This window comes from Mustelus asterias, chromosome 2 (genome assembly GCF_964213995.1).
Source record: "Mustelus asterias chromosome 2, sMusAst1.hap1.1, whole genome shotgun sequence".
NCBI lineage: Eukaryota > Metazoa > Chordata > Chondrichthyes > Carcharhiniformes > Triakidae > Mustelus > Mustelus asterias.
In genome coordinates this window covers 9,435,653-9,456,250 of record NC_135802.1, presented here as the reverse complement: position 1 = coordinate 9,456,250, position 20,598 = coordinate 9,435,653, and the positions used below count along the sequence as shown (strand labels likewise).

The 20,598-nt window shown below is 45.5% G+C and overlaps 1 protein-coding gene across 1 annotated transcript in view; it reads right to left on the bottom strand.

The window, feature by feature from the left end:
- Positions 1–19,969, bottom strand: part of LOC144504360 (E3 ubiquitin-protein ligase TRIM7-like) — a 31,672-nt gene extending 11,703 nt beyond the window's left edge. The window contains exons 1-3 of the mRNA XM_078229568.1: positions 19,496–19,969; positions 5,902–5,997; positions 1,128–1,358 (exon numbers count right to left, since the gene is read on the bottom strand). Coding sequence (XP_078085694.1) covers positions 1,128–1,358; positions 5,902–5,997; positions 19,496–19,969 — 801 coding nt within the window. The remainder of the gene's footprint in view (positions 1–1,127; positions 1,359–5,901; positions 5,998–19,495) is intronic.
- Positions 19,970–20,598: the final 629 nt, after the last annotated feature.

The window sequence follows — 20,598 nt, the reverse complement described above, 5'->3', positions numbered from 1 at the left end:
AGGGTCTAGGTGGAATTGTTATCAGTGTAGGCTCAATGGGCCAAATGGCCTCTTTCTGCACTGTCATAGAATCTCTACAGTACAGAAGAGGCCATTCATCCTATCGAGTCTGCACTGACTCTCTGACAGATTATCTTACCCAAGCCCTCTCTCCCACCCTAGCCCTGTAACCATGGTTAATCCATTTAACTTCACATCTTGGAACACTAAGGAGCAGTTTATCATGGCCAATCCACCTATCCTGCACACCTTTGCACTATGGGAGGAAACCGGAGCACCTGGAGGAAACCCAGACACGGGGAGAACGTGCAAACTTCACCCAGACAGTCACCCAAGACCGGAATTGAATCTGGGTTCCTGGTGCTGTGAGGCAGCAGTGCTAACCACTGTGCCACCGTGCCGCCCTGCACGGGAAGACAAGGAAGACTAGACAGGTATAGTTTTCAGATGAAGGTGTTACAGGGCAGGGTGTGCAGGTCAACCCTCATTTTGCAATAATTTGTATCCTTAATGTGTATATTTCCATTATAAACTCCCATAGAGAGGCGATGGCCTAGTGGTATTGTTGCTGGACTATTAATCCAGAAACTCAGCTAATGTTCTGGGGATCCGGGTTCGAATCCCACCACGGAGATGGTTAAATTTAAATTCAATGAAAGAAAATATCTGGAACTAAGAATCTGCTGTTGACCATGAAACCATTGTCGATTGTCAGAAAAACCCATCTGGTTCACTAATGTCCTTTAGGGAAGGAAATCTGCCGTCCTTACCCAGTCTGGCCTACATGTGACTCCAGACCCACAGCAATGTGGTTGGCTCTGAACTGCCCCTCCAAGGGCAACTAGGGATGGGTAATAAATGCTGGCCAACCAGCAACGCCCATGTCCCATGAATAAAAAAAAACCTGTTCTGCTGTAATTGATCCATCCAACCAGTGATGGCAGTATAGCGCTACCACTGGGACAGGTTAGCAGAGATGAGATTCCATTCTGAATGTGGACTTGGCAATTCATGTCAAAATAAAAGTTGACATGAAGTCATGTTGGTTAGAATCCCTACAGTGCAGAAGAAGGCCATTCAGCCCATCAAGCCTGCACCAACAACAATCCCACCCAGGGCATCTATACCTGGAAAAATGACAGACGGTCGCATTGTGCCAAATCCTGGGCGACATCATCTATCTCTCGGATCAAATCCATCTTCTCATTCAAGGTTTTGGAACAGGAGCTACTCTCGGCTGTCAACCGGATTCCTTCCTCATCAATCATTTTCAGCACATTTTCTTCATTTTCCTCCAGGCTGTTCCTCCAGGCCAGAAACTTCTTTGAGAGGTTTCCTTGCAGCCGATTGATTTGCATCTGAAAGGTCAACTCATGGTCAGATCGAGACACTACATTCCTGATGGTTGGGAAGGAGAGTGGGGTGGGGGGGGGGAGGGGGAGAGGGTGGAAAAGGAGTGAGGGAGAGGTGGATAGGTGGGAGTGTGCTTTCCAGAAGAAGTGGGCTGGTCAGAAAAACCTTAAACTGAGAGCTAGGCTGTCCTGGAAGCATTTCTTGACAGAAAGGACAGTCAAAATCTCTCTGAAAAAGATCCATTGGGACTGGGAGTGGTTAGGTGGATTGGCCATGCTAAATTGCCCCTTAGAGTCAGTGGGACTAGCTAAGGTAAATGTATGGGGTTATGGGGATAGGACCTGGGTGGGATTGTGGTTGGCACAGACTCGATGGGCCGAATGGCCTCCTTCTACACTGTAGAGATTCTAAGACTCTATGAACTGAGAAATATTGAGATTGATAGTTTTCTGATGAAAGGTCATCGATCTGATATGTTAACTGCTTCCCTCTCCACAGATGCTGCCAGACCCGCTGAATATTTCCAGTATTTTCTGCTCTTTGTTCCAGATTTCCCATATTTTCTTAGGAAGGCAAATGGAATGTTGGTCTTTAATGCGAAGGGAGTCAGGGTAAATCTCGCTACGACTACACAGGGTGTCAGTGAGACCACACCTAGAGTACTCTGTACAGGTTTGTCTCCTTATTTGAGGAGGGATATACTTGCATTGAAGGAAGTTCAGAGAAGGTTCACTAGGCTAATTCCTGGGATGAAAGGGGTTGCCTTGTGAAGAGAGTTTGAGCTGGTTGGGCCTATACGCTCTGGAATTTAGAAGAATGAGAGGTGATCTTATTAAGACCTAATAGGATCCTGGGTTTAAGTTTATTTATTAGTGTCACAACGAGGCTTACTGCAATGAAGTTACTGTGAAAATCTCATAGCCGCCACATTCCGGCGCCTGTTCGGGTACACTGAGGGAGAATTTAGCATGGCCAATGCACCTAACCAGCACGTCTTTTGGACTGTGGGAGGAAACCGGAGCATCCGGAGGAAACCCACGCAGACACGGGGAGAACGTGCAAACTCAGCACAGACTGTGACCCAAGCTGGGGATTGAACCCAGGACCCTGGCACTGTGAGGCAGCAGCGCTAACCACTGTGCCACCGTGCTGCCTGCGAGGAGGTTTGACAGGATGGATGCTGAGAGGAGCGTTCCCTTACTCCAAATTGATGTTGCTGGGATCTCTGCAACACAGTTATGTCTGGAGGTAACAGTCAATCCATGAAGTCAAGGCCCCAAACAGTCCTTTCAGATCATTCAGTCCCTCTTCCAATTTAGTAAAATACACCAAGACTGAAGCATTTAACTCCACATGTTGTAGTGAATTACAGCAAAGATTTGGAACAGGAATTACCCGAGCAAAAGGAGGGAGAAAATTAGACTGACCATGTTCTGTAAAATATGGGATGTATTGGTGGGAATTGACAGAAGCGCATACCTGGTGTCCTCTGGCAATGACAAAAGACGAGATAGTCATTCACACAAACTACAAAGACCTGGAGTACTGTGTACAGTTTTGGTCTCCTTACTTGAGAAAGGATATACTGGCACTGGAGGGGGTGCAGAGGAGATTCACTAGGTTGATTCCGGAGTTGAGAGGGTTGGCTGATGAGGAGAGATGGAGTAGACTGGGGCTATACTCATTGGAATTCAGAAGAATGAGGGGAGATCTTATAGAAACATATAAGATTATGAAGGGAATAGATAAGATAGAAGCAGCGATGTTGTTTTCACTGGCAGGTGAAACTAAAACTAGGGGGCATAGCCTCAAAATAAGGGGATTTGAGTTGAGGAGGAACTTCTTCACACACAGGGTTGTGAATCTGTGGAATTCCCTGCCAAGTGAAGCAGTTGAGACTACCTCATTGAATGTTTTTAAGGCAAGGATAGATAAATGTTTGAGCAGTAAAGGAATTAAGGGTTATGGTGAGCGGGCGGGTAAGTGGAGCTGAGTCCACAAAAAGATCAGCCATGATCTTATTGAATGGTGGAGCAGGCTCGAGGGGCCAGATGGTCTACTCCTGCTCCTAGTTATGTTCTTATGTTTCCAAAATGTATCGACAATCTTTCTCCCCACAAGGATAATCCCACAGTGGAACAGGTTGAAGGAAATAATCACAGGTCCATCACTGGAAATCTTCAATGAAACTTCCATTTCAATGTTCTCATTATCAGAATCATAGAATCCTACAGTGCAGAAGAGGCCCTTCAACCCATCGAGTCTGCACCAGCACATGAAAGGCCCTGATGAACGTAACAGCAGGTCGTGCCTGGGTTAGCGAATACAACTATTGCAACTGTTGTAAAAACCCATCTAGTTCACTAATGTCCTTTCGAGAAGGAAATCTGCCGTTCTTATCCGGTCTGGCCTACATGTGACTCCAGACCCGCAGCAACGTGGGTGACTCTTAACCGCCCCCTGAAATGGCCTAGCAAGACACTCAGTTCAAGGGCAATTAGGGATAGACAACAAATGCTGGCCTCGCCAGCGATGCCCCTGTCCCCTGAAAGAATAAATTAAGGAATCCGGCTGCTAAATCCTGACTAGTAAGACAACAACAACAACTTCTATTTATCTAGCACCTTTAATGCCATGAAACTTCCCGAGGACCGTCGCAAAGTTTGACGCCGAGCCTCATGAGGAGATTTCAGGTCAGACTTTGTCAATGCTTTTGACCAGGGTGTTAAATGTGGATGGAGGAATGTAGAGAGGGTGTTCCAGAGCTTGGGTCCAGGGAATTGAAGGCATGGCCACCAATGCCAGAGCGAGTAAAATCGGCCAGGATTGGAGGAGCGCGAATATCTCCCAGGGTTGTTGGGCTGGAGGACATGACAGAGGTCAGAAATCCTGGTCTTCAACTCCCTCCAATGGCCTCGGCACACTCACTGTCTCGGCTGATGGCCCTGCATTCAACTGCCTGGGTCCGAGCTCTGGAATTCCCTCCCGAAACCTCTCCGCCTCTCGACCTCACTTCCTTCCATTAAGACCTGCCTTAACACCCATCTCTTTAACCAAGCTGTTGGACATCTGACCTAACATCTCCCAGTGTCATACTTTGTATTATAATACTCCTGTGCCTTGGGACCCTTCGCTGTGCAAATGGCGCTATATAAATATAAGTTGTTGTTGTATCCCTCATTGCCTTTGCAGAAGTGAAGATGTGGAAGGGGCACCTTCTTAACTGGTTTGATAAAACCGAGTGGGTTTCCAGGGTCTGTACTCGATGGAGTTTAGAAGGATGAGGGGGGGATCTCATTGAAACTTACAGAATATTGAGAGGCCTGGATAGAGTGGGCGTGGGGAAGATGTTTCCATTAGTGGGAGAGACTGGGATCCAAGGGCGCGGCCTCAGAGTAAAGGGACGACCCTTTAGAAGCGGGATGAGGAGGAATTTCATCAGCAAGAGGGTAGGGAATCTGTGGAATTCATTGCCACAAAGGAGGCCTGGTCATTGAGTATATTTAAGACAGAGATAGATAGGTTCTTGATTGGTAAGGGGATCAAAGGTTACGGGGAAAAGGCAGGAGAATCGGGTCGAGAAACTTATCTGCCATGATTGAATGGTGGAGCAGACTCAATGGGCCGAATGGTCTAATTCTACTCCTGTATCTTATGGTCTTATGGACTTCAACAGGCAGTTAAGAGTCAATCACAATGATGTGGGATTGGAGTCACATATAGGTGCAGACCAGGTAGAGATGGAAAGCCATTGTGAATGAATGGGTTGGGTCTTTAACGAGAATCTGACAAATTCACGATCACTATTACTGCTGCTCCCTTTTTTATTTCCAAACTTCTCACAGAAACTGGATTCAATGCTGATGCTTCCACTGTGGGATCGGAACTGGTGAGTCATAGAGTCATAGAGGTTTACAGCATGGAAACTGGCCCTTCGGCCCAACTTGTCCATGCCGCCCTTTTTTGTTAAACCCCAAAGCTAGTCCCAATTGTCCGCATTTGGCCCATATCCCTCCATACCCATTATACCCATGTAACTATCTAAATGCTTTTTAAAAGACAAAATTGTACCCGCCTCTACTACTGCCTCTGGCAACTTGTTCCAGACACTCACCACCCTCTGTGTGAAAAAATTGCCCCTCTGGACACTTTTGTATCTCTCCCCTCTCACCTTATATCTATACCCTCTAGTTTTAGACTCACCTAACTTTGGGAAAAGATATTGACTATCTAGCTGATCTATGCCCCTCATTATTTTATAGACCACTATAAGATCACCCCTAAGCCCCCTACACTCCAGGGAAAAAAGTCCCAGTCTATCCAGCCTCTCCTTATAACTCAATCAATCAAGTCCCGGTAGCATCCTAGTAAATCCTTTCTGGACTCTTTCTGATCTAATAATATCCTTTCTATAATAGGGTACACAGTGATCTCGAGATTAGACACAGAATCACCTTTACCACTGAACCCACTCCAGAGAGAGAGAAAGGGAGAGAGAAAGGACATCGTCTCTCCAAGAGAAACTTGGAATCATTGAGTATCTTCTACCTTCAGCTCATCTTCTGATTTTTGGAGATCTTGGTATTTGAAGTGGTAACTCTGCTGAATTTGCAGAAGATTCTTCACGCTGTTTAACACTTTGTCCTGCAATGTAGAGGAGATAATACTTCAGTGTGAATTCAGATGTAAGACTTGATTCAAGACTTGATGTCAGTGCTGACACTACTGGGCATGAGATGTTCAGTGGGCAGCACGGTGGCACAGTGGTTAGCACTGCTGCCTCACAGCGCCAGGGACCTGGGTTCGATTCCCGGCTTGGGTCACTGTCTGTGTGAAGTCTGCACGTTCTCCCCGTGTCTGCGTGGTTTTCCTCCCACACTCCAAAGATGCGCAGGAATTTGATTTGATTTGATTTATTATTGTCACATGTATTACCATACAGTGAAAAGTATTGTTTCTTGCGCACTATACAGACAAAGCATACCGTTCATAGAGAAAGAAAGGAGAGGGTGCAGAATGTAGTGTTACAGTCATAGCTAGGGTGTAGAGAAAGATCAACTTAATGCAAGGTAAGTCCATTCAAAAGTCTGACAGCAGCAGAGAAGAAGCTTTTCTTGAGTCGGTTGGTACGTGATCTCAGACTTTCGTATCTTTTTCCCGAAGGAAGAACAAAGAACAAAGAACAAAGAACAGTACAGCACAGGAAACAGGCCCTTCGGCCCTCCAAGCCTGTGCCGCTCCTTGGTCCAACTAGACCAATCATTTGTATCCCTCCATTCCCAGGCTGCTCATGTGACTATCCAGGTAAGTCTTAAACGATGTCAGCGTGCCTGCCTGCACCACCCTACTTGGCAGCGCATTCCAGGCCCCCACCACCCTCTGTGTAAAAAACGTCCCTCTGATGTCTGAGTTATACTTCGCCCCTCTCAGCTTGAGCCCGTGACCCCTCGTGATCGTCACCTCCGACCTGGGAAAAAGCTTCCCACTGTTCACCCTATCTATACCCTTCATAATCTTGTATACCTCTATTAGATCTCCCCTCATTCTCCGTCTTTCCAAGGAGAACAACCCCAGTCTACCCAATCTCTCCTCATAGGTAAGACCCTCCATACCAGGCAACATCCTGGTAAACCTTCTCTGCACTCTCTCCAATGCCTCCACGTCCTTCTGGTAGTGCGGCGACCAGAACTGGACACAGTACTCCAAATGTGGCCTAACCAGCGTTCTATACAGCTGCATCATCAGACTCCAGCTTTTATACTCTATACCCCGTCCTATAAAGGCAAGCATACCATATGCCTTCTTCACCACCTTCTCCACCTGTGTTGCCACCTTCAAGGATTTGTGGACTTGCACACCGAGGTCCCTCTGGGGAAGAGAGAAGGTGGAAGAGAGAATGTCCGGGGTGCGTGGGGTCCTTAATTATGCTGGCTGCTTTGCTGAGGCAGCGGGAAGTGTAGACAGAGTCAATGGATGAGAGGCAGAATGAGATACAGAGTGAGACACAGAGAGACACAGAGAGAGACACAGAGTGAGACACAGACTGAGACACAGAGAGAGAGAAACAGAGAGACACAGCGAGAGACACACAAAGTGACACAGAGTGAGACACAGAGTGAGACATGGAGAGAGAGACACAGAGAGAAACACAGATAGTGACACACAGAGAGAGACACAGAGAGAGAGACACAAGAGAGAAACACAGAGAGACACACAGAGAGAAACACAGAAAGAGACGCACAGAGAGAGACACACAGAGAGAAACACAGAGAGAGACACAGAGAGAGAGAGAAACACAGACAGAGAAACACAGACAGAGAGAGGCAAAGGAGAGAAAAAGATAACGAGAAAAAGAGACAGGGACGGCAAGAGAGAGAGAGAGACAGGGGGAGAGAGAGAGACAGAGGGAGAGAGAGACAGGGAGAGAGAGAGAGACAGAGGGAGAGAGAGACAGAGGGAGAGAGAGACAGAGGGAGAGAGAGACAGAGGGAGAGAGAGAGACAAAGAGGGAGAGAGACAGAAAGAAAGACAACGAGAAAAAGACAGAGAGAGAAAGTCAGAAACAAACAAAGAGACAGAGAGATACAGGGACAGGGAGAGAGAGAGAGTAAGATATATAGACAGAGAGAGATATAGACAAAGAGAGACAGAGGCAGACAGGGAGACAGAGAAGAAAGTAAGAGACAGAGAGAATAAGATAGAGAGAAAGTCAGAGACAGACAAAGAGGCAGAGAAAGAGACTGGAGCAAGCTGAGAGGGGTGATTGAAAAGCAGCAGTGCTGGTAAGAGATTAATTGGATTAATTGAATTGTTTATTTATTTAATTAGTCAGCTAGTGTGTGTATTTTTTTTGGCCTTTACTTTAACAGCAGTTTTTCAAGTTTAAAGTGAAAACTAGAAGTGGGCAGCAAAGGAGTCTGGGAAGGGTTTTTATTTTAACTTTAAAAGTCAGTTACCTGGGTGGTTCCCCCTCATTGATCCACTGGAGCAAGCTGAGAGGGGTGATTGAAAAGCAGCAGTGCTGGTAAGAGATTAATTGGATTAATTGAATTGTTTATTTATTTAATTAGTCAGCTAGTGTGTGTATTTTTTTTGGCCTTTACTTTAACAGCAGTTTTTCAAGTTTAAAGTGAAAACTAGAAGTGGGCAGCAAAGGAGTCTGGGAAGGGTTTTTATTTTAACTTTAAAAGTCAGTTACCTGGGTGGTTCCCCCTCATTGATCCACTGGAGCAAGCTGAGAGGGGTGATTGAAAAGCAGCAGTGCTGGTAAGAGATTAATTGGATTAATTGAATTGTTTATTTATTTAATTAGTCAGCTAGTGTGTGTATTTTTTTTGGCCTTTACTTTAACAGCAGTTTTTCAAGTTTAAAGTGAAAACTAGAAGTGGGCAGCAAAGGAGTCTGGGAAGGGTTTTTATTTTAACTTTAAAAGTCAGTTACCTGGGTGGTTCCCCCTCATTGATCCACTGGAGCAAGCTGAGAGGGGTGATTGAAAAGCAGCAGTGCTGGTAAGAGATTAATTGGATTAATTGAATTGTTTATTTATTTAATTAGTCAGCTAGTGTGTGTATTTTTTTTGGCCTTTACTTTAACAGCAGTTTTTCAAGTTTAAAGTGAAAACTAGAAGTGGGCAGCAAAGGAGTCTGGGAAGGGTTTTTATTTTAACTTTAAAAGTCAGTTACCTGGGTGGTTCCCCCTCATTGATCCACTGGAGCAAGCTGAGAGGGGTGATTGAAAAGCAGCAGTGCTGGTAAGAGATTAATTGGATTAATTGAATTGTTTATTTATTTAATTAGTCAGCTAGTGTGTGTATTTTTTTTGGCCTTTACTTTAACAGCAGTTTTTCAAGTTTAAAGTGAAAACTAGAAGTGGGCAGCAAAGGAGTCTGGGAAGGGTTTTTATTTTAACTTTAAAAGTCAGTTACCTGGGTGGTTCCCCCTCATTGATCCACTGGAGCAAGCTGAGAGGGGTGATTGAAAAGCAGCAGTGCTGGTAAGAGATTAATTGGATTAATTGAATTGTTTATTTATTTAATTAGTCAGCTAGTGTGTGTATTTTTTTTGGCCTTTACTTTAACAGCAGTTTTTCAAGTTTAAAGTGAAAACTAGAAGTGGGCAGCAAAGGAGTCTGGGAAGGGTTTTTATTTTAACTTTAAAAGTCAGTTACCTGGGTGGTTCCCCCTCATTGATCCACTGGAGCAAGCTGAGAGGGGTGATTGAAAAGCAGCAGTGCTGGTAAGAGATTAATTGGATTAATTGAATTGTTTATTTATTTAATTAGTCAGCTAGTGTGTGTATTTTTTTTGGCCTTTACTTTAACAGCAGTTTTTCAAGTTTAAAGTGAAAACTAGAAGTGGGCAGCAAAGGAGTCTGGGAAGGGTTTTTATTTTAACTTTAAAAGTCAGTTACCTGGGTGGTTCCCCCTCATTGATCCACTGGAGCAAGCTGAGAGGGGTGATTGAAAAGCAGCAGTGCTGGTAAGAGATTAATTGGATTAATTGAATTGTTTATTTATTTAATTAGTCAGCTAGTGTGTGTATTTTTTTTGGCCTTTACTTTAACAGCAGTTTTTCAAGTTTAAAGTGAAAACTAGAAGTGGGCAGCAAAGGAGTCTGGGAAGGGTTTTTATTTTAACTTTAAAAGTCAGTTACCTGGGTGGTTCCCCCTCATTGATCCACTGGAGCAAGCTGAGAGGGGTGATTGAAAAGCAGCAGTGCTGGTAAGAGATTAATTGGATTAATTGAATTGTTTATTTATTTAATTAGTCAGCTAGTGTGTGTATTTTTTTTGGCCTTTACTTTAACAGCAGTTTTTCAAGTTTAAAGTGAAAACTAGAAGTGGGCAGCAAAGGAGTCTGGGAAGGGTTTTTATTTTAACTTTAAAAGTCAGTTACCTGGGTGGTTCCCCCTCATTGATCCACTGGAGCAAGCTGAGAGGGGTGATTGAAAAGCAGCAGTGCTGGTAAGAGATTAATTGGATTAATTGAATTGTTTATTTATTTAATTAGTCAGCTAGTGTGTGTATTTTTTTTGGCCTTTACTTTAACAGCAGTTTTTCAAGTTTAAAGTGAAAACTAGAAGTGGGCAGCAAAGGAGTCTGGGAAGGGTTTTTATTTTAACTTTAAAAGTCAGTTACCTGGGTGGTTCCCCCTCATTGATCCACTGGAGCAAGCTGAGAGGGGTGATTGAAAAGCAGCAGTGCTGGTAAGAGATTAATTGGATTAATTGAATTGTTTATTTATTTAATTAGTCAGCTAGTGTGTGTATTTTTTTTGGCCTTTACTTTAACAGCAGTTTTTCAAGTTTAAAGTGAAAACTAGAAGTGGGCAGCAAAGGAGTCTGGGAAGGGTTTTTATTTTAACTTTAAAAGTCAGTTACCTGGGTGGTTCCCCCTCATTGATCCACTGGAGCAAGCTGAGAGGGGTGATTGAAAAGCAGCAGTGCTGGTAAGAGATTAATTGGATTAATTGAATTGTTTATTTATTTAATTAGTCAGCTAGTGTGTGTATTTTTTTTGGCCTTTACTTTAACAGCAGTTTTTCAAGTTTAAAGTGAAAACTAGAAGTGGGCAGCAAAGGAGTCTGGGAAGGGTTTTTATTTTAACTTTAAAAGTCAGTTACCTGGGTGGTTCCCCCTCATTGATCCACTGGAGCAAGCTGAGAGGGGTGATTGAAAAGCAGCAGTGCTGGTAAGAGATTAATTGGATTAATTGAATTGTTTATTTATTTAATTAGTCAGCTAGTGTGTGTATTTTTTTTGGCCTTTACTTTAACAGCAGTTTTTCAAGTTTAAAGTGAAAACTAGAAGTGGGCAGCAAAGGAGTCTGGGAAGGGTTTTTATTTTAACTTTAAAAGTCAGTTACCTGGGTGGTTCCCCCTCATTGATCCACTGGAGCAAGCTGAGAGGGGTGATTGAAAAGCAGCAGTGCTGGTAAGAGATTAATTGGATTAATTGAATTGTTTATTTATTTAATTAGTCAGCTAGTGTGTGTATTTTTTTTGGCCTTTACTTTAACAGCAGTTTTTCAAGTTTAAAGTGAAAACTAGAAGTGGGCAGCAAAGGAGTCTGGGAAGGGTTTTTATTTTAACTTTAAAAGTCAGTTACCTGGGTGGTTCCCCCTCATTGATCCACTGGAGCAAGCTGAGAGGGGTGATTGAAAAGCAGCAGTGCTGGTAAGAGATTAATTGGATTAATTGAATTGTTTATTTATTTAATTAGTCAGCTAGTGTGTGTATTTTTTTTGGCCTTTACTTTAACAGCAGTTTTTCAAGTTTAAAGTGAAAACTAGAAGTGGGCAGCAAAGGAGTCTGGGAAGGGTTTTTATTTTAACTTTAAAAGTCAGTTACCTGGGTGGTTCCCCCTCATTGATCCACTGGAGCAAGCTGAGAGGGGTGATTGAAAAGCAGCAGTGCTGGTAAGAGATTAATTGGATTAATTGAATTGTTTATTTATTTAATTAGTCAGCTAGTGTGTGTATTTTTTTTGGCCTTTACTTTAACAGCAGTTTTTCAAGTTTAAAGTGAAAACTAGAAGTGGGCAGCAAAGGAGTCTGGGAAGGGTTTTTATTTTAACTTTAAAAGTCAGTTACCTGGGTGGTTCCCCCTCATTGATCCACTGGAGCAAGCTGAGAGGGGTGATTGAAAAGCAGCAGTGCTGGTAAGAGATTAATTGGATTAATTGAATTGTTTATTTATTTAATTAGTCAGCTAGTGTGTGTATTTTTTTTGGCCTTTACTTTAACAGCAGTTTTTCAAGTTTAAAGTGAAAACTAGAAGTGGGCAGCAAAGGAGTCTGGGAAGGGTTTTTATTTTAACTTTAAAAGTCAGTTACCTGGGTGGTTCCCCCTCATTGATCCACTGGAGCAAGCTGAGAGGGGTGATTGAAAAGCAGCAGTGCTGGTAAGAGATTAATTGGATTAATTGAATTGTTTATTTATTTAATTAGTCAGCTAGTGTGTGTATTTTTTTTGGCCTTTACTTTAACAGCAGTTTTTCAAGTTTAAAGTGAAAACTAGAAGTGGGCAGCAAAGGAGTCTGGGAAGGGTTTTTATTTTAACTTTAAAAGTCAGTTACCTGGGTGGTTCCCCCTCATTGATCCACTGGAGCAAGCTGAGAGGGGTGATTGAAAAGCAGCAGTGCTGGTAAGAGATTAATTGGATTAATTGAATTGTTTATTTATTTAATTAGTCAGCTAGTGTGTGTATTTTTTTTGGCCTTTACTTTAACAGCAGTTTTTCAAGTTTAAAGTGAAAACTAGAAGTGGGCAGCAAAGGAGTCTGGGAAGGGTTTTTATTTTAACTTTAAAAGTCAGTTACCTGGGTGGTTCCCCCTCATTGATCCACTGGAGCAAGCTGAGAGGGGTGATTGAAAAGCAGCAGTGCTGGTAAGAGATTAATTGGATTAATTGAATTGTTTATTTATTTAATTAGTCAGCTAGTGTGTGTATTTTTTTTGGCCTTTACTTTAACAGCAGTTTTTCAAGTTTAAAGTGAAAACTAGAAGTGGGCAGCAAAGGAGTCTGGGAAGGGTTTTTATTTTAACTTTAAAAGTCAGTTACCTGGGTGGTTCCCCCTCAGTAGTAGTTTTTTTTTTTCTCTCGGGCCCCTAGCCCTATAAATTGGTGCAGAGGAGATACCCGATCCTCTACACTGGTAGAGGATCCCACCCTTCCATCCTCCTCTAACCTAATTATAAGTGTGGGGAAGTTTTTTGTTTTCTTTTTTTCTTGCTGGTAATGGCTTCAGGGATGGCAGTTCAGGCAGTATGCTGCATCTCCTGTGGGATGTATGTGGTGAGGAAATCCAGTAGTGTTTCAGGAGATTTTAGTTGTAAGAAGTGCATTAGATTGCAGCTTCTGGAGGAGCGTGTAAAGGAGCTGGAGGGGGAGGTAGAGGAACTCCGCATAATTCGGGAGGCGGAGGTGGAAGTTGATAGGAGTTATAGAGAAATAGTAACTCCTAGAAATGAGGCTTGGGTCAATGCCAGGAGGAGGGGTAAGAAGCAATCGGGAAGACAATCCCCTGGGGCGGTTCCCCTCCATAATAGGTTTTCGGTGCTGGAGGCTACAGTTGAGGAGGAATCAACTGAGCATAGAGAGCAGATCTCTGGGGGTGAGCCGAGTGAGAAAGCTCAGGTGGTTAGGGGCTGTAAAAGACTGGGCCTTGTGATTGGGGACTCCACAATTAAGGGGACAGATAGGAGGGTCGGAACTAAAGGTAGGGACTCAGGGTTGGTGTGTTGCCTACCAGGGGCTGGGGTCCGGGATGTGTCTGACAGGGTATTCAGGACTCTTAGGGGGGAGGGAGATAAACCACAAGTTATTGTACATGTGGGGACACACGACATAGGGAGGATAGGGGAAGGGGATATTAGGCAGGGATTTATGGAGTTGGGGTGGAAACTAAAGGCCAAGACTGACAGAGTGGTTATCTCTGGACTCTTGCCTGTACCACGGGATAGTTTAGAGAGGAATAGGGAGAGGGAAGGTTTGAATTCATGGCTGAGGGGATGGTGCAGGAGGGAGGGGTTCAGGTACTTAAGCAATTGGGGCTCGTACTGGGGAAGGTGTGACCTCTATGAGAAGGATGGTCTACACCTTAATCAGAAGGGGACCAATATCCTGGGGGGTAAATTTGCTAAGGCCATGCAGGGAGGTTTAAACTGATTCGGGGGGGGGGAGGGATCCTGAGTAGTGGGGCTGAAAGTGAGGGATGCATGGATGGGGACTGCAATGCACGGCATTGCAGAGGTGGGGTGGAGCAGGGTTTGAAATGTGTATACTTCAATGCCAGGAGTATTCGCAATAAAGTGGGTGAACTTGCAGCGTGGATCAGTACCTGGGACTTCGATGTTGTGGCTATTTCAGAGACATGGATAGAGCAGGGGCAGGAATGGATGCTGCAGGTCCCGGGGTTCAAATGTTTTAGTCGAAGTAGGGAAGGAGGTAGAAGAGGGGGAGGGGTAGCATTATTGGTCAGAGATTGTATCACAGTGTCAGAGAGGAGGTTTGATGAGGACTTATCTGTTGAGGTAGTATGGGCGGAGATTAGAAATAGGAGAGGAGAGGTCACCCTGTTGGGAGTCTTTTATAGACCTCCTAAAAGTTCTAGAGAGGTTGAGGAAAGGATTGCGGAGTCAATCCTGCTTAGGAGTGAAAGTAATAGGGCAATTGTTATGGGGGATTTTAACTTGACTAATATTGACTGGAATTGTTATAGCTCTAGCTCGTTAGAGGGGTCAGTTTTTGTTCAAAGCGTGCAGGAAGGTTTTTTGACTCAGTATGTAGACAGGCCAACTAGAGGTGAGGCTATATTGGATCTGGTGCTGGGAAATGAGCCAGACCAGGTGCTAGACTTGGAGGTTGGTGTGCATTTTGGTGATAGTGACCACAATTCGGTTACGTTCACCTTAGTGATGGAAAGGGATAGGCATGAACCTCGGGCCAGTGGTTTTAGCTGGGGGAAGGGTAATTATGAGGCTATTAGGAGAGAATTAGGAAACATAGGTTGGACTAGGAGATTACAGGGACTGGGAACGTCCGACATGTGGAGTTTTTTCAAGGAGCAGCTACTGCGAGTCTGTGATAGGTATGTCCCTGTCAGGCAAGGAGGAATTGGTAGGGCTAGGGAACCGTGGTGCACCAAAAAAGTTTCTTTGTTGGTTAAAAAGAAAAAGGAGGCTTATGTTCGGATGAGACGTGAGCACTCGGGTAGTGCACTAGAAAGCTTTAGATTGGCTAAGAGGGAGTTGAAGAGCGAGCTTAGAAGGGCTAAAAGGGGACATGAGAAGACTTTGGCGGATAGGGTTAAAGAGAATCCTAAGGCGTTCTATAGGTATGTCAAGAACAGAAGGTTGGTTAGGGCAAGTTTAGGGCCAGTTATAGATGGCAGAGGGAAGTTATGTGTGGAACCGGAGGAGATTGGTGAAGCATTGAACCAATATTTCTCTTCGGTGTTCACGCAAGGGGACATGAATATAGCTGAGGAGGACACTGGGTTGCAAGGGAGTAGAATAGACAGTATTACAGTTGATAAGGAGGATGTGCAGGATATTCTGGAGGGTCTGAAAATAGATAAATCCCCTGGTCCGGATGGGATTTATCCAAGGATTCTCTGGGAGGCAAGAGAAGTGATTGCAGAGCCTCTGGCTCTGATCTTCAGGTCGTCGTTGGCCTCTGGTATAGTACCAGAAGATTGGAGGTTAGCGAATGTTGTCCCATTGTTTAAGAAGGGGAACAGAGACTTCCCCGGGAATTATAGACCGGTGAGTCTCACTTCTGTTGTCGGCAAGATGTTGGAAAAAATTATAAGGGATAGGATTTATAGTTATTTGGAGAGTAATGAATTGATAGGTGATAGTCAGCATGGTTTTGTGGCAGGTAGGTCGTGCCTTACTAACCTTATTGAGTTTTTTGAGAAAGTGACCAAGGAGGTGGATGGGGGCAAGGCAGTGGACGTGGTATATATGGATTTTAGTAAGGCGTTTGATAAGGTTCACCATGGTAGGCTTCTGCAGAAAATGCAGATGTATGGGATTGGGGGTGATCTAGGAAATTGGATCAGGAATTGGCTAGCGGATAGGAAACAGAGGGTGGTGGTTGATAGTAAATATTCATCATGGAGTGCGGTTACAAGTGGTGTACCTCAGGGATCTGTTTTGGGGCCACTGCTGTTTGTAATATTTATTAATGATCTGGATGAGGGTATAGTTGGGTGGATTAGCAAATTTGCTGATGACACCAAAGTCGGTGGTGTGGTAGACAGTGAGGAAGGGTGTCGTAGTTTGCAGGAAGACTTAGACAGGTTGCAAAGTTGGGCCGAGAGGTGGCGGATGGAGTTTAATGCGGAGAAGTGTGAGGTAATTCACTTTGGTAGGAATAACAGATGTGTTGAGTATAGGGCTAACGGGAGGACTTTGAATAGTGTGGAGGAGCAGAGGGATCTAGGTGTATGTGTGCATAGATCCCTGAAAGTTGGGAATCAAGTAGATAAGGTTGTTAAGAAGGCATATGGTGTCTTGGCGTTTATTGGTAGGGGGATTGAATTTAGGAGTCGTAGCGTTATGTTGCAACTGTACACAACTCTGGTGCGGCCGCACTTGGAGTACTGTGTGCAGTTCTGGTCCCCACATTACAGGAAGGATGTGGAGGCTTTGGAGAGGGTGCAGAGGAGGTTTACCAGGATGTTGCCTGGTATGGAGGGGAGATCCTATGAGGAGAGGCTGAGGGATTTGGGATTGTTTTCGCTGGAAAGGCGGCGGCTAAGAGGGGATCTTATTGAAACATATAAGATGATTAGAGGTTTAGATAGGGTGGATAGTGATAGCCTTTTTCCTCTGATGGAGAAATCCAGCACGAGGGGGCATGGCTTTAAATTGAGGGGGGGTAGTTATAGAACCGATGTCAGGGGTAGGTTCTTTACCCAGAGGGTGGTGAGGGATTGGAATGCCCTGCCAGCATCAGTAGTAAATGCGCCTAGTTTGGGGGCGTTTAAGAGATCCGTAGATAGGTTCATGGACGAAAAGAAATTGGTTTAGGTTGGAGGGTCACAGTTTTTTTTTTTTTTAACTGGTCGGTGCAACATCGTGGGGCCGAAGGGCCTGTTCTGCGCTGTAATGTTCTATATAGACAGAGAGAGACAGAAGCAAAGAGAGAGAGAGGCAGAGAGAGAAAACGACAGAGGAGAGAAAGTCTTGAAAACCGAAGCTGTAAGGGAAACCATTTAGTGGGTTCTGCTGTAATGATCTTGGGAGAATACTACATGTTAAACTGCCCAGATTGGGATTCAGATTCTTAACTGAGAATTCATGAACTTGCCCTGACCTTTCTCCATGCAGTGGATTCACAACAAAGCTTTTATCGACAAATCTGTTCCTACCTTAATGGGGTTCAAAGACTTCCTAAACCTTACAGCTGTTGGGCAAAGGGGTAATAGGTATCCTAGGGTGGGCAGTTGGAGGTGGGTGTCTGACAGTCCTTCCTCCACCCACGTCCCCATGCCATGAGTCTCTGAGTGTAACAGAGGTTTGATATGACACTGTCAGGCCCAGCGTGGGGGAATGAAGCCCTGGGACACGCTCAGTTTCCAGGGCCTGGACTGTCCACTGCACAGCGTGAGGGGGAAACAATCGAACAACAAAGTAAAGTTTCTTTATTAGTGTCACAAGTAGGCTTACATTAACAATGCAATCATAGAAATCATAGAAACCCTACAGTGTAGAAAGAGGCCATTCGGCCCATCGAGTCTGCACCGACCACAATCCCACCCAGGCCCTACCCCCATATCCCTACATATTTACCCGCTAATCCCTCTAACCTACCCATCTCAAGACACTAAGGGGCAATTTTAGCACGGCCAATCAACCTAACCCGCACATCTTTGGACTGTGGGAGGAAACCGGAGCACCCGGAGGAAACCCACGCAGACACGGGGAGAATGTGCAAACTCCACACTGTGCCCTTGTGCCGCAGTGAAGTTACTGTGAAAATCCCCCAGTCACCACACTCCGGCATCTGTTCGGGTACACAGAGGGAGAATTTAGCATGGCCAATGCACCTAACCAGCACGTCTTTCAGATTGTGGGAGGAAACCCACGCAGACACGGGGAGAACGTTCAGACTCCACACAGATAGTGAGCAAAGCCGGGAATCGAACCCGGTTCCCTGGTGCTGTGACGCAGCAGTGCTAACCACTGTGCCACCACTGTGACAGTGATCATAATCAGAAGAAATGGGAGCAGGAGTAGACCATTCAGCCCATCCAACCTGCTCCACCATGCAATTGGCTGACCTGATGGTGGTCTCAACTCTCCTTTCTGCCCCTCATACCCTCCCACTCCCTGGTCAATGAAAACTCTGTCTAACTCAGCCCTCAATATATTCAGCGTCCCAGCCCCCACTGCTATCTGGGGAAGAGAATTCCAAACATTAACCACTCTCTGAGAGAAAAATTCCTCCTCACCTCCGTCTTAAATGCAAAATCTTTTGATTTTAAACCAGGCCCCCCCCTCCCGTTCTAGGTTCCTCCGTTGGAGGTGGAGTGGGGGGGTGGCACGGTGGTTACCACTGCTGCCTCACAACACCAGGGGCCCGGGTTCAACTCCCAGCTTGGCTCACTCTCTGTGCGGAGTCTGCACGTATAAATAATCTTTACTTTCTCAACAACCCCTCAGAATCTTCGACCTTGGCCCAGCCCAGCGGCAACATTCAAAATCCTCCCTCAAATCCTTTGATTTTGTGTTGTGCAATTGTAGAATGATACTACAGTGCTACTGATTTAGAATGATAGGGGGACTAGCTAGGGTAAGTGCATGGGGTTCTGGGGATGGGGCCTGGGTGGGATTGTGGTCGGTGCAGACTCGGTGGGCCGAATGGCCTCCTTCTGCACTGTAGGAGTCTATGAAACTGTGCAGACAGAGGCCATTCAGCCCATTTTGCCTCTGCCGGCCTCTTGCAAGGACATCCCAGTTAGTCCTGCCCTTGTCCTGTATTCCCTGCAGATTTTTCCTTTATAGATTCCAATTCAATTCCCTGGAGAAATTCTGACTGAATCTACTTCCACCGCCCTCCCAGACATTGCTTTCTATCAAGGCCACAATAACTCAATGTGTGAAATACGAACTCCAAATCCTGCCTCTGGCTGTTTTGCAAACTATTTTCAATCTCATTGAAATGTTTTTAAAGTTTATTTATTCATTTTTTAGTTTATTTACTGTTGTCACAAGTAGTCTTACATTAACACTGCAATGAAGTTACTGTGAAAATCCCCTAGTCGCCACACTCCTCAGTTCGGGTACACTGAGGGAGAATTTAGCACGGCCAATGCACCCTAACCAGCACGTCTTTCGGACTGTGGGAGGAAACCGGAGCACCCGGAGGAAACCCACGCAGACACGGGGAGAATGTGCAGACTCCACACAGACAGTGACCCGAGGCTGGAATTGAACCCAGGTCCCTGGTGCGGTGAGGCAGCAGTGCTAACCACTGTGCCACCGTGCCGCTCCTGTGTGAAATTAGTTCCTCCTCATTCACATTGTCAATATCCCTCATGGTTTTGAAACCGACCCCAAGACATTTCCTGTTCTCCCTCCCTGCTCAAAAGAGAACAATCCCAATTTCTCCAAGACTGAGGTCTCCTCTGCCACTCACCTTAATCTGAGCTGCTGCCTTCTCCAAGCTCACCAGACTGTGGGATTTGTGTTTGCCTGTTACTGTACAGGGGCCACACACACACTCTTCATCATCTTCGCAGTAAAACTCCAGCATCTCATTATGTTCCGGGCACCGTTTCTCCGCAGGATCAGTCGTGGCCTCCCCGAGGCTGTCACGCACTGTGACCTCCTTCGGATCTTTCCCAGAGGAGGGAAGCTCGGCAGGGGGAGCTGAGACGGCAGCAACCTCCTCAGGCTTGTCCGGATGGGGGAGATGGGGACCAGGTTCCAGGCTGGGGCCTAAGGGGCACAGAGGGCAGCACACATCACCCTCGACTGTTACCCTGGCCTGGGAATCCTCGGCGCAGTTGGCACAGAGGGAATGCTTGGAAGGCAACCGCTCAGCAGGCTTGCCTGCGCCTTGGCAGGTGGCACAGGGCAGCTCCTGCTTGGCCAAAGCTGTGTTCTCCATCCTCACCACAACCTTGGGAAGAGGCTTGGCACAGCGGGTGAGCTGAACCCTGGAGCAGCAGCTTACAAACTGACTGAGAGAGACTGGAGGTTGGCTTGTTACAGTTCCAAGGTTCACCCTCGCTGGAGATTAACCCTTCGTAGGCCACAGCGAGAGATTAAGTAGACTACAACCACACTATAAAGTAAAGTTCATTCATTAGTCACAAGTAAGGCTTACATTAACACTGCAATGAAGTCACTGTGAAATTCCACTAGTCACCACACTTTGGCGCCAGTTCAGGTCAATGCAACTAACCAGCACGTCTTTCGGACTGTGGGAGGAAACCAGAGCACCCGGAGGAAACCCACGCAAACACGGGGAGAACATGCAAACTCCACACAGAGAGTGACCCAAGCCGGGAATCAAACCCGGGTCCCTGGTGTTGTGAGGTAGCAGTGCTAACCACTGTGCCACCGTGTGGCCCCATTGACTCCCTCCCCATGTATAATCGCTCCCTGGGGTCTGTACAATTCAGTTCCCCTGAATTCAAATTTATAACTTATTAAAAATTCATTCACAGGATGTGAGTGTCACCGGAAGGGCTGCATTTATTTGGCAACCAGATAGCACGGTGGCACAGTGGTTAG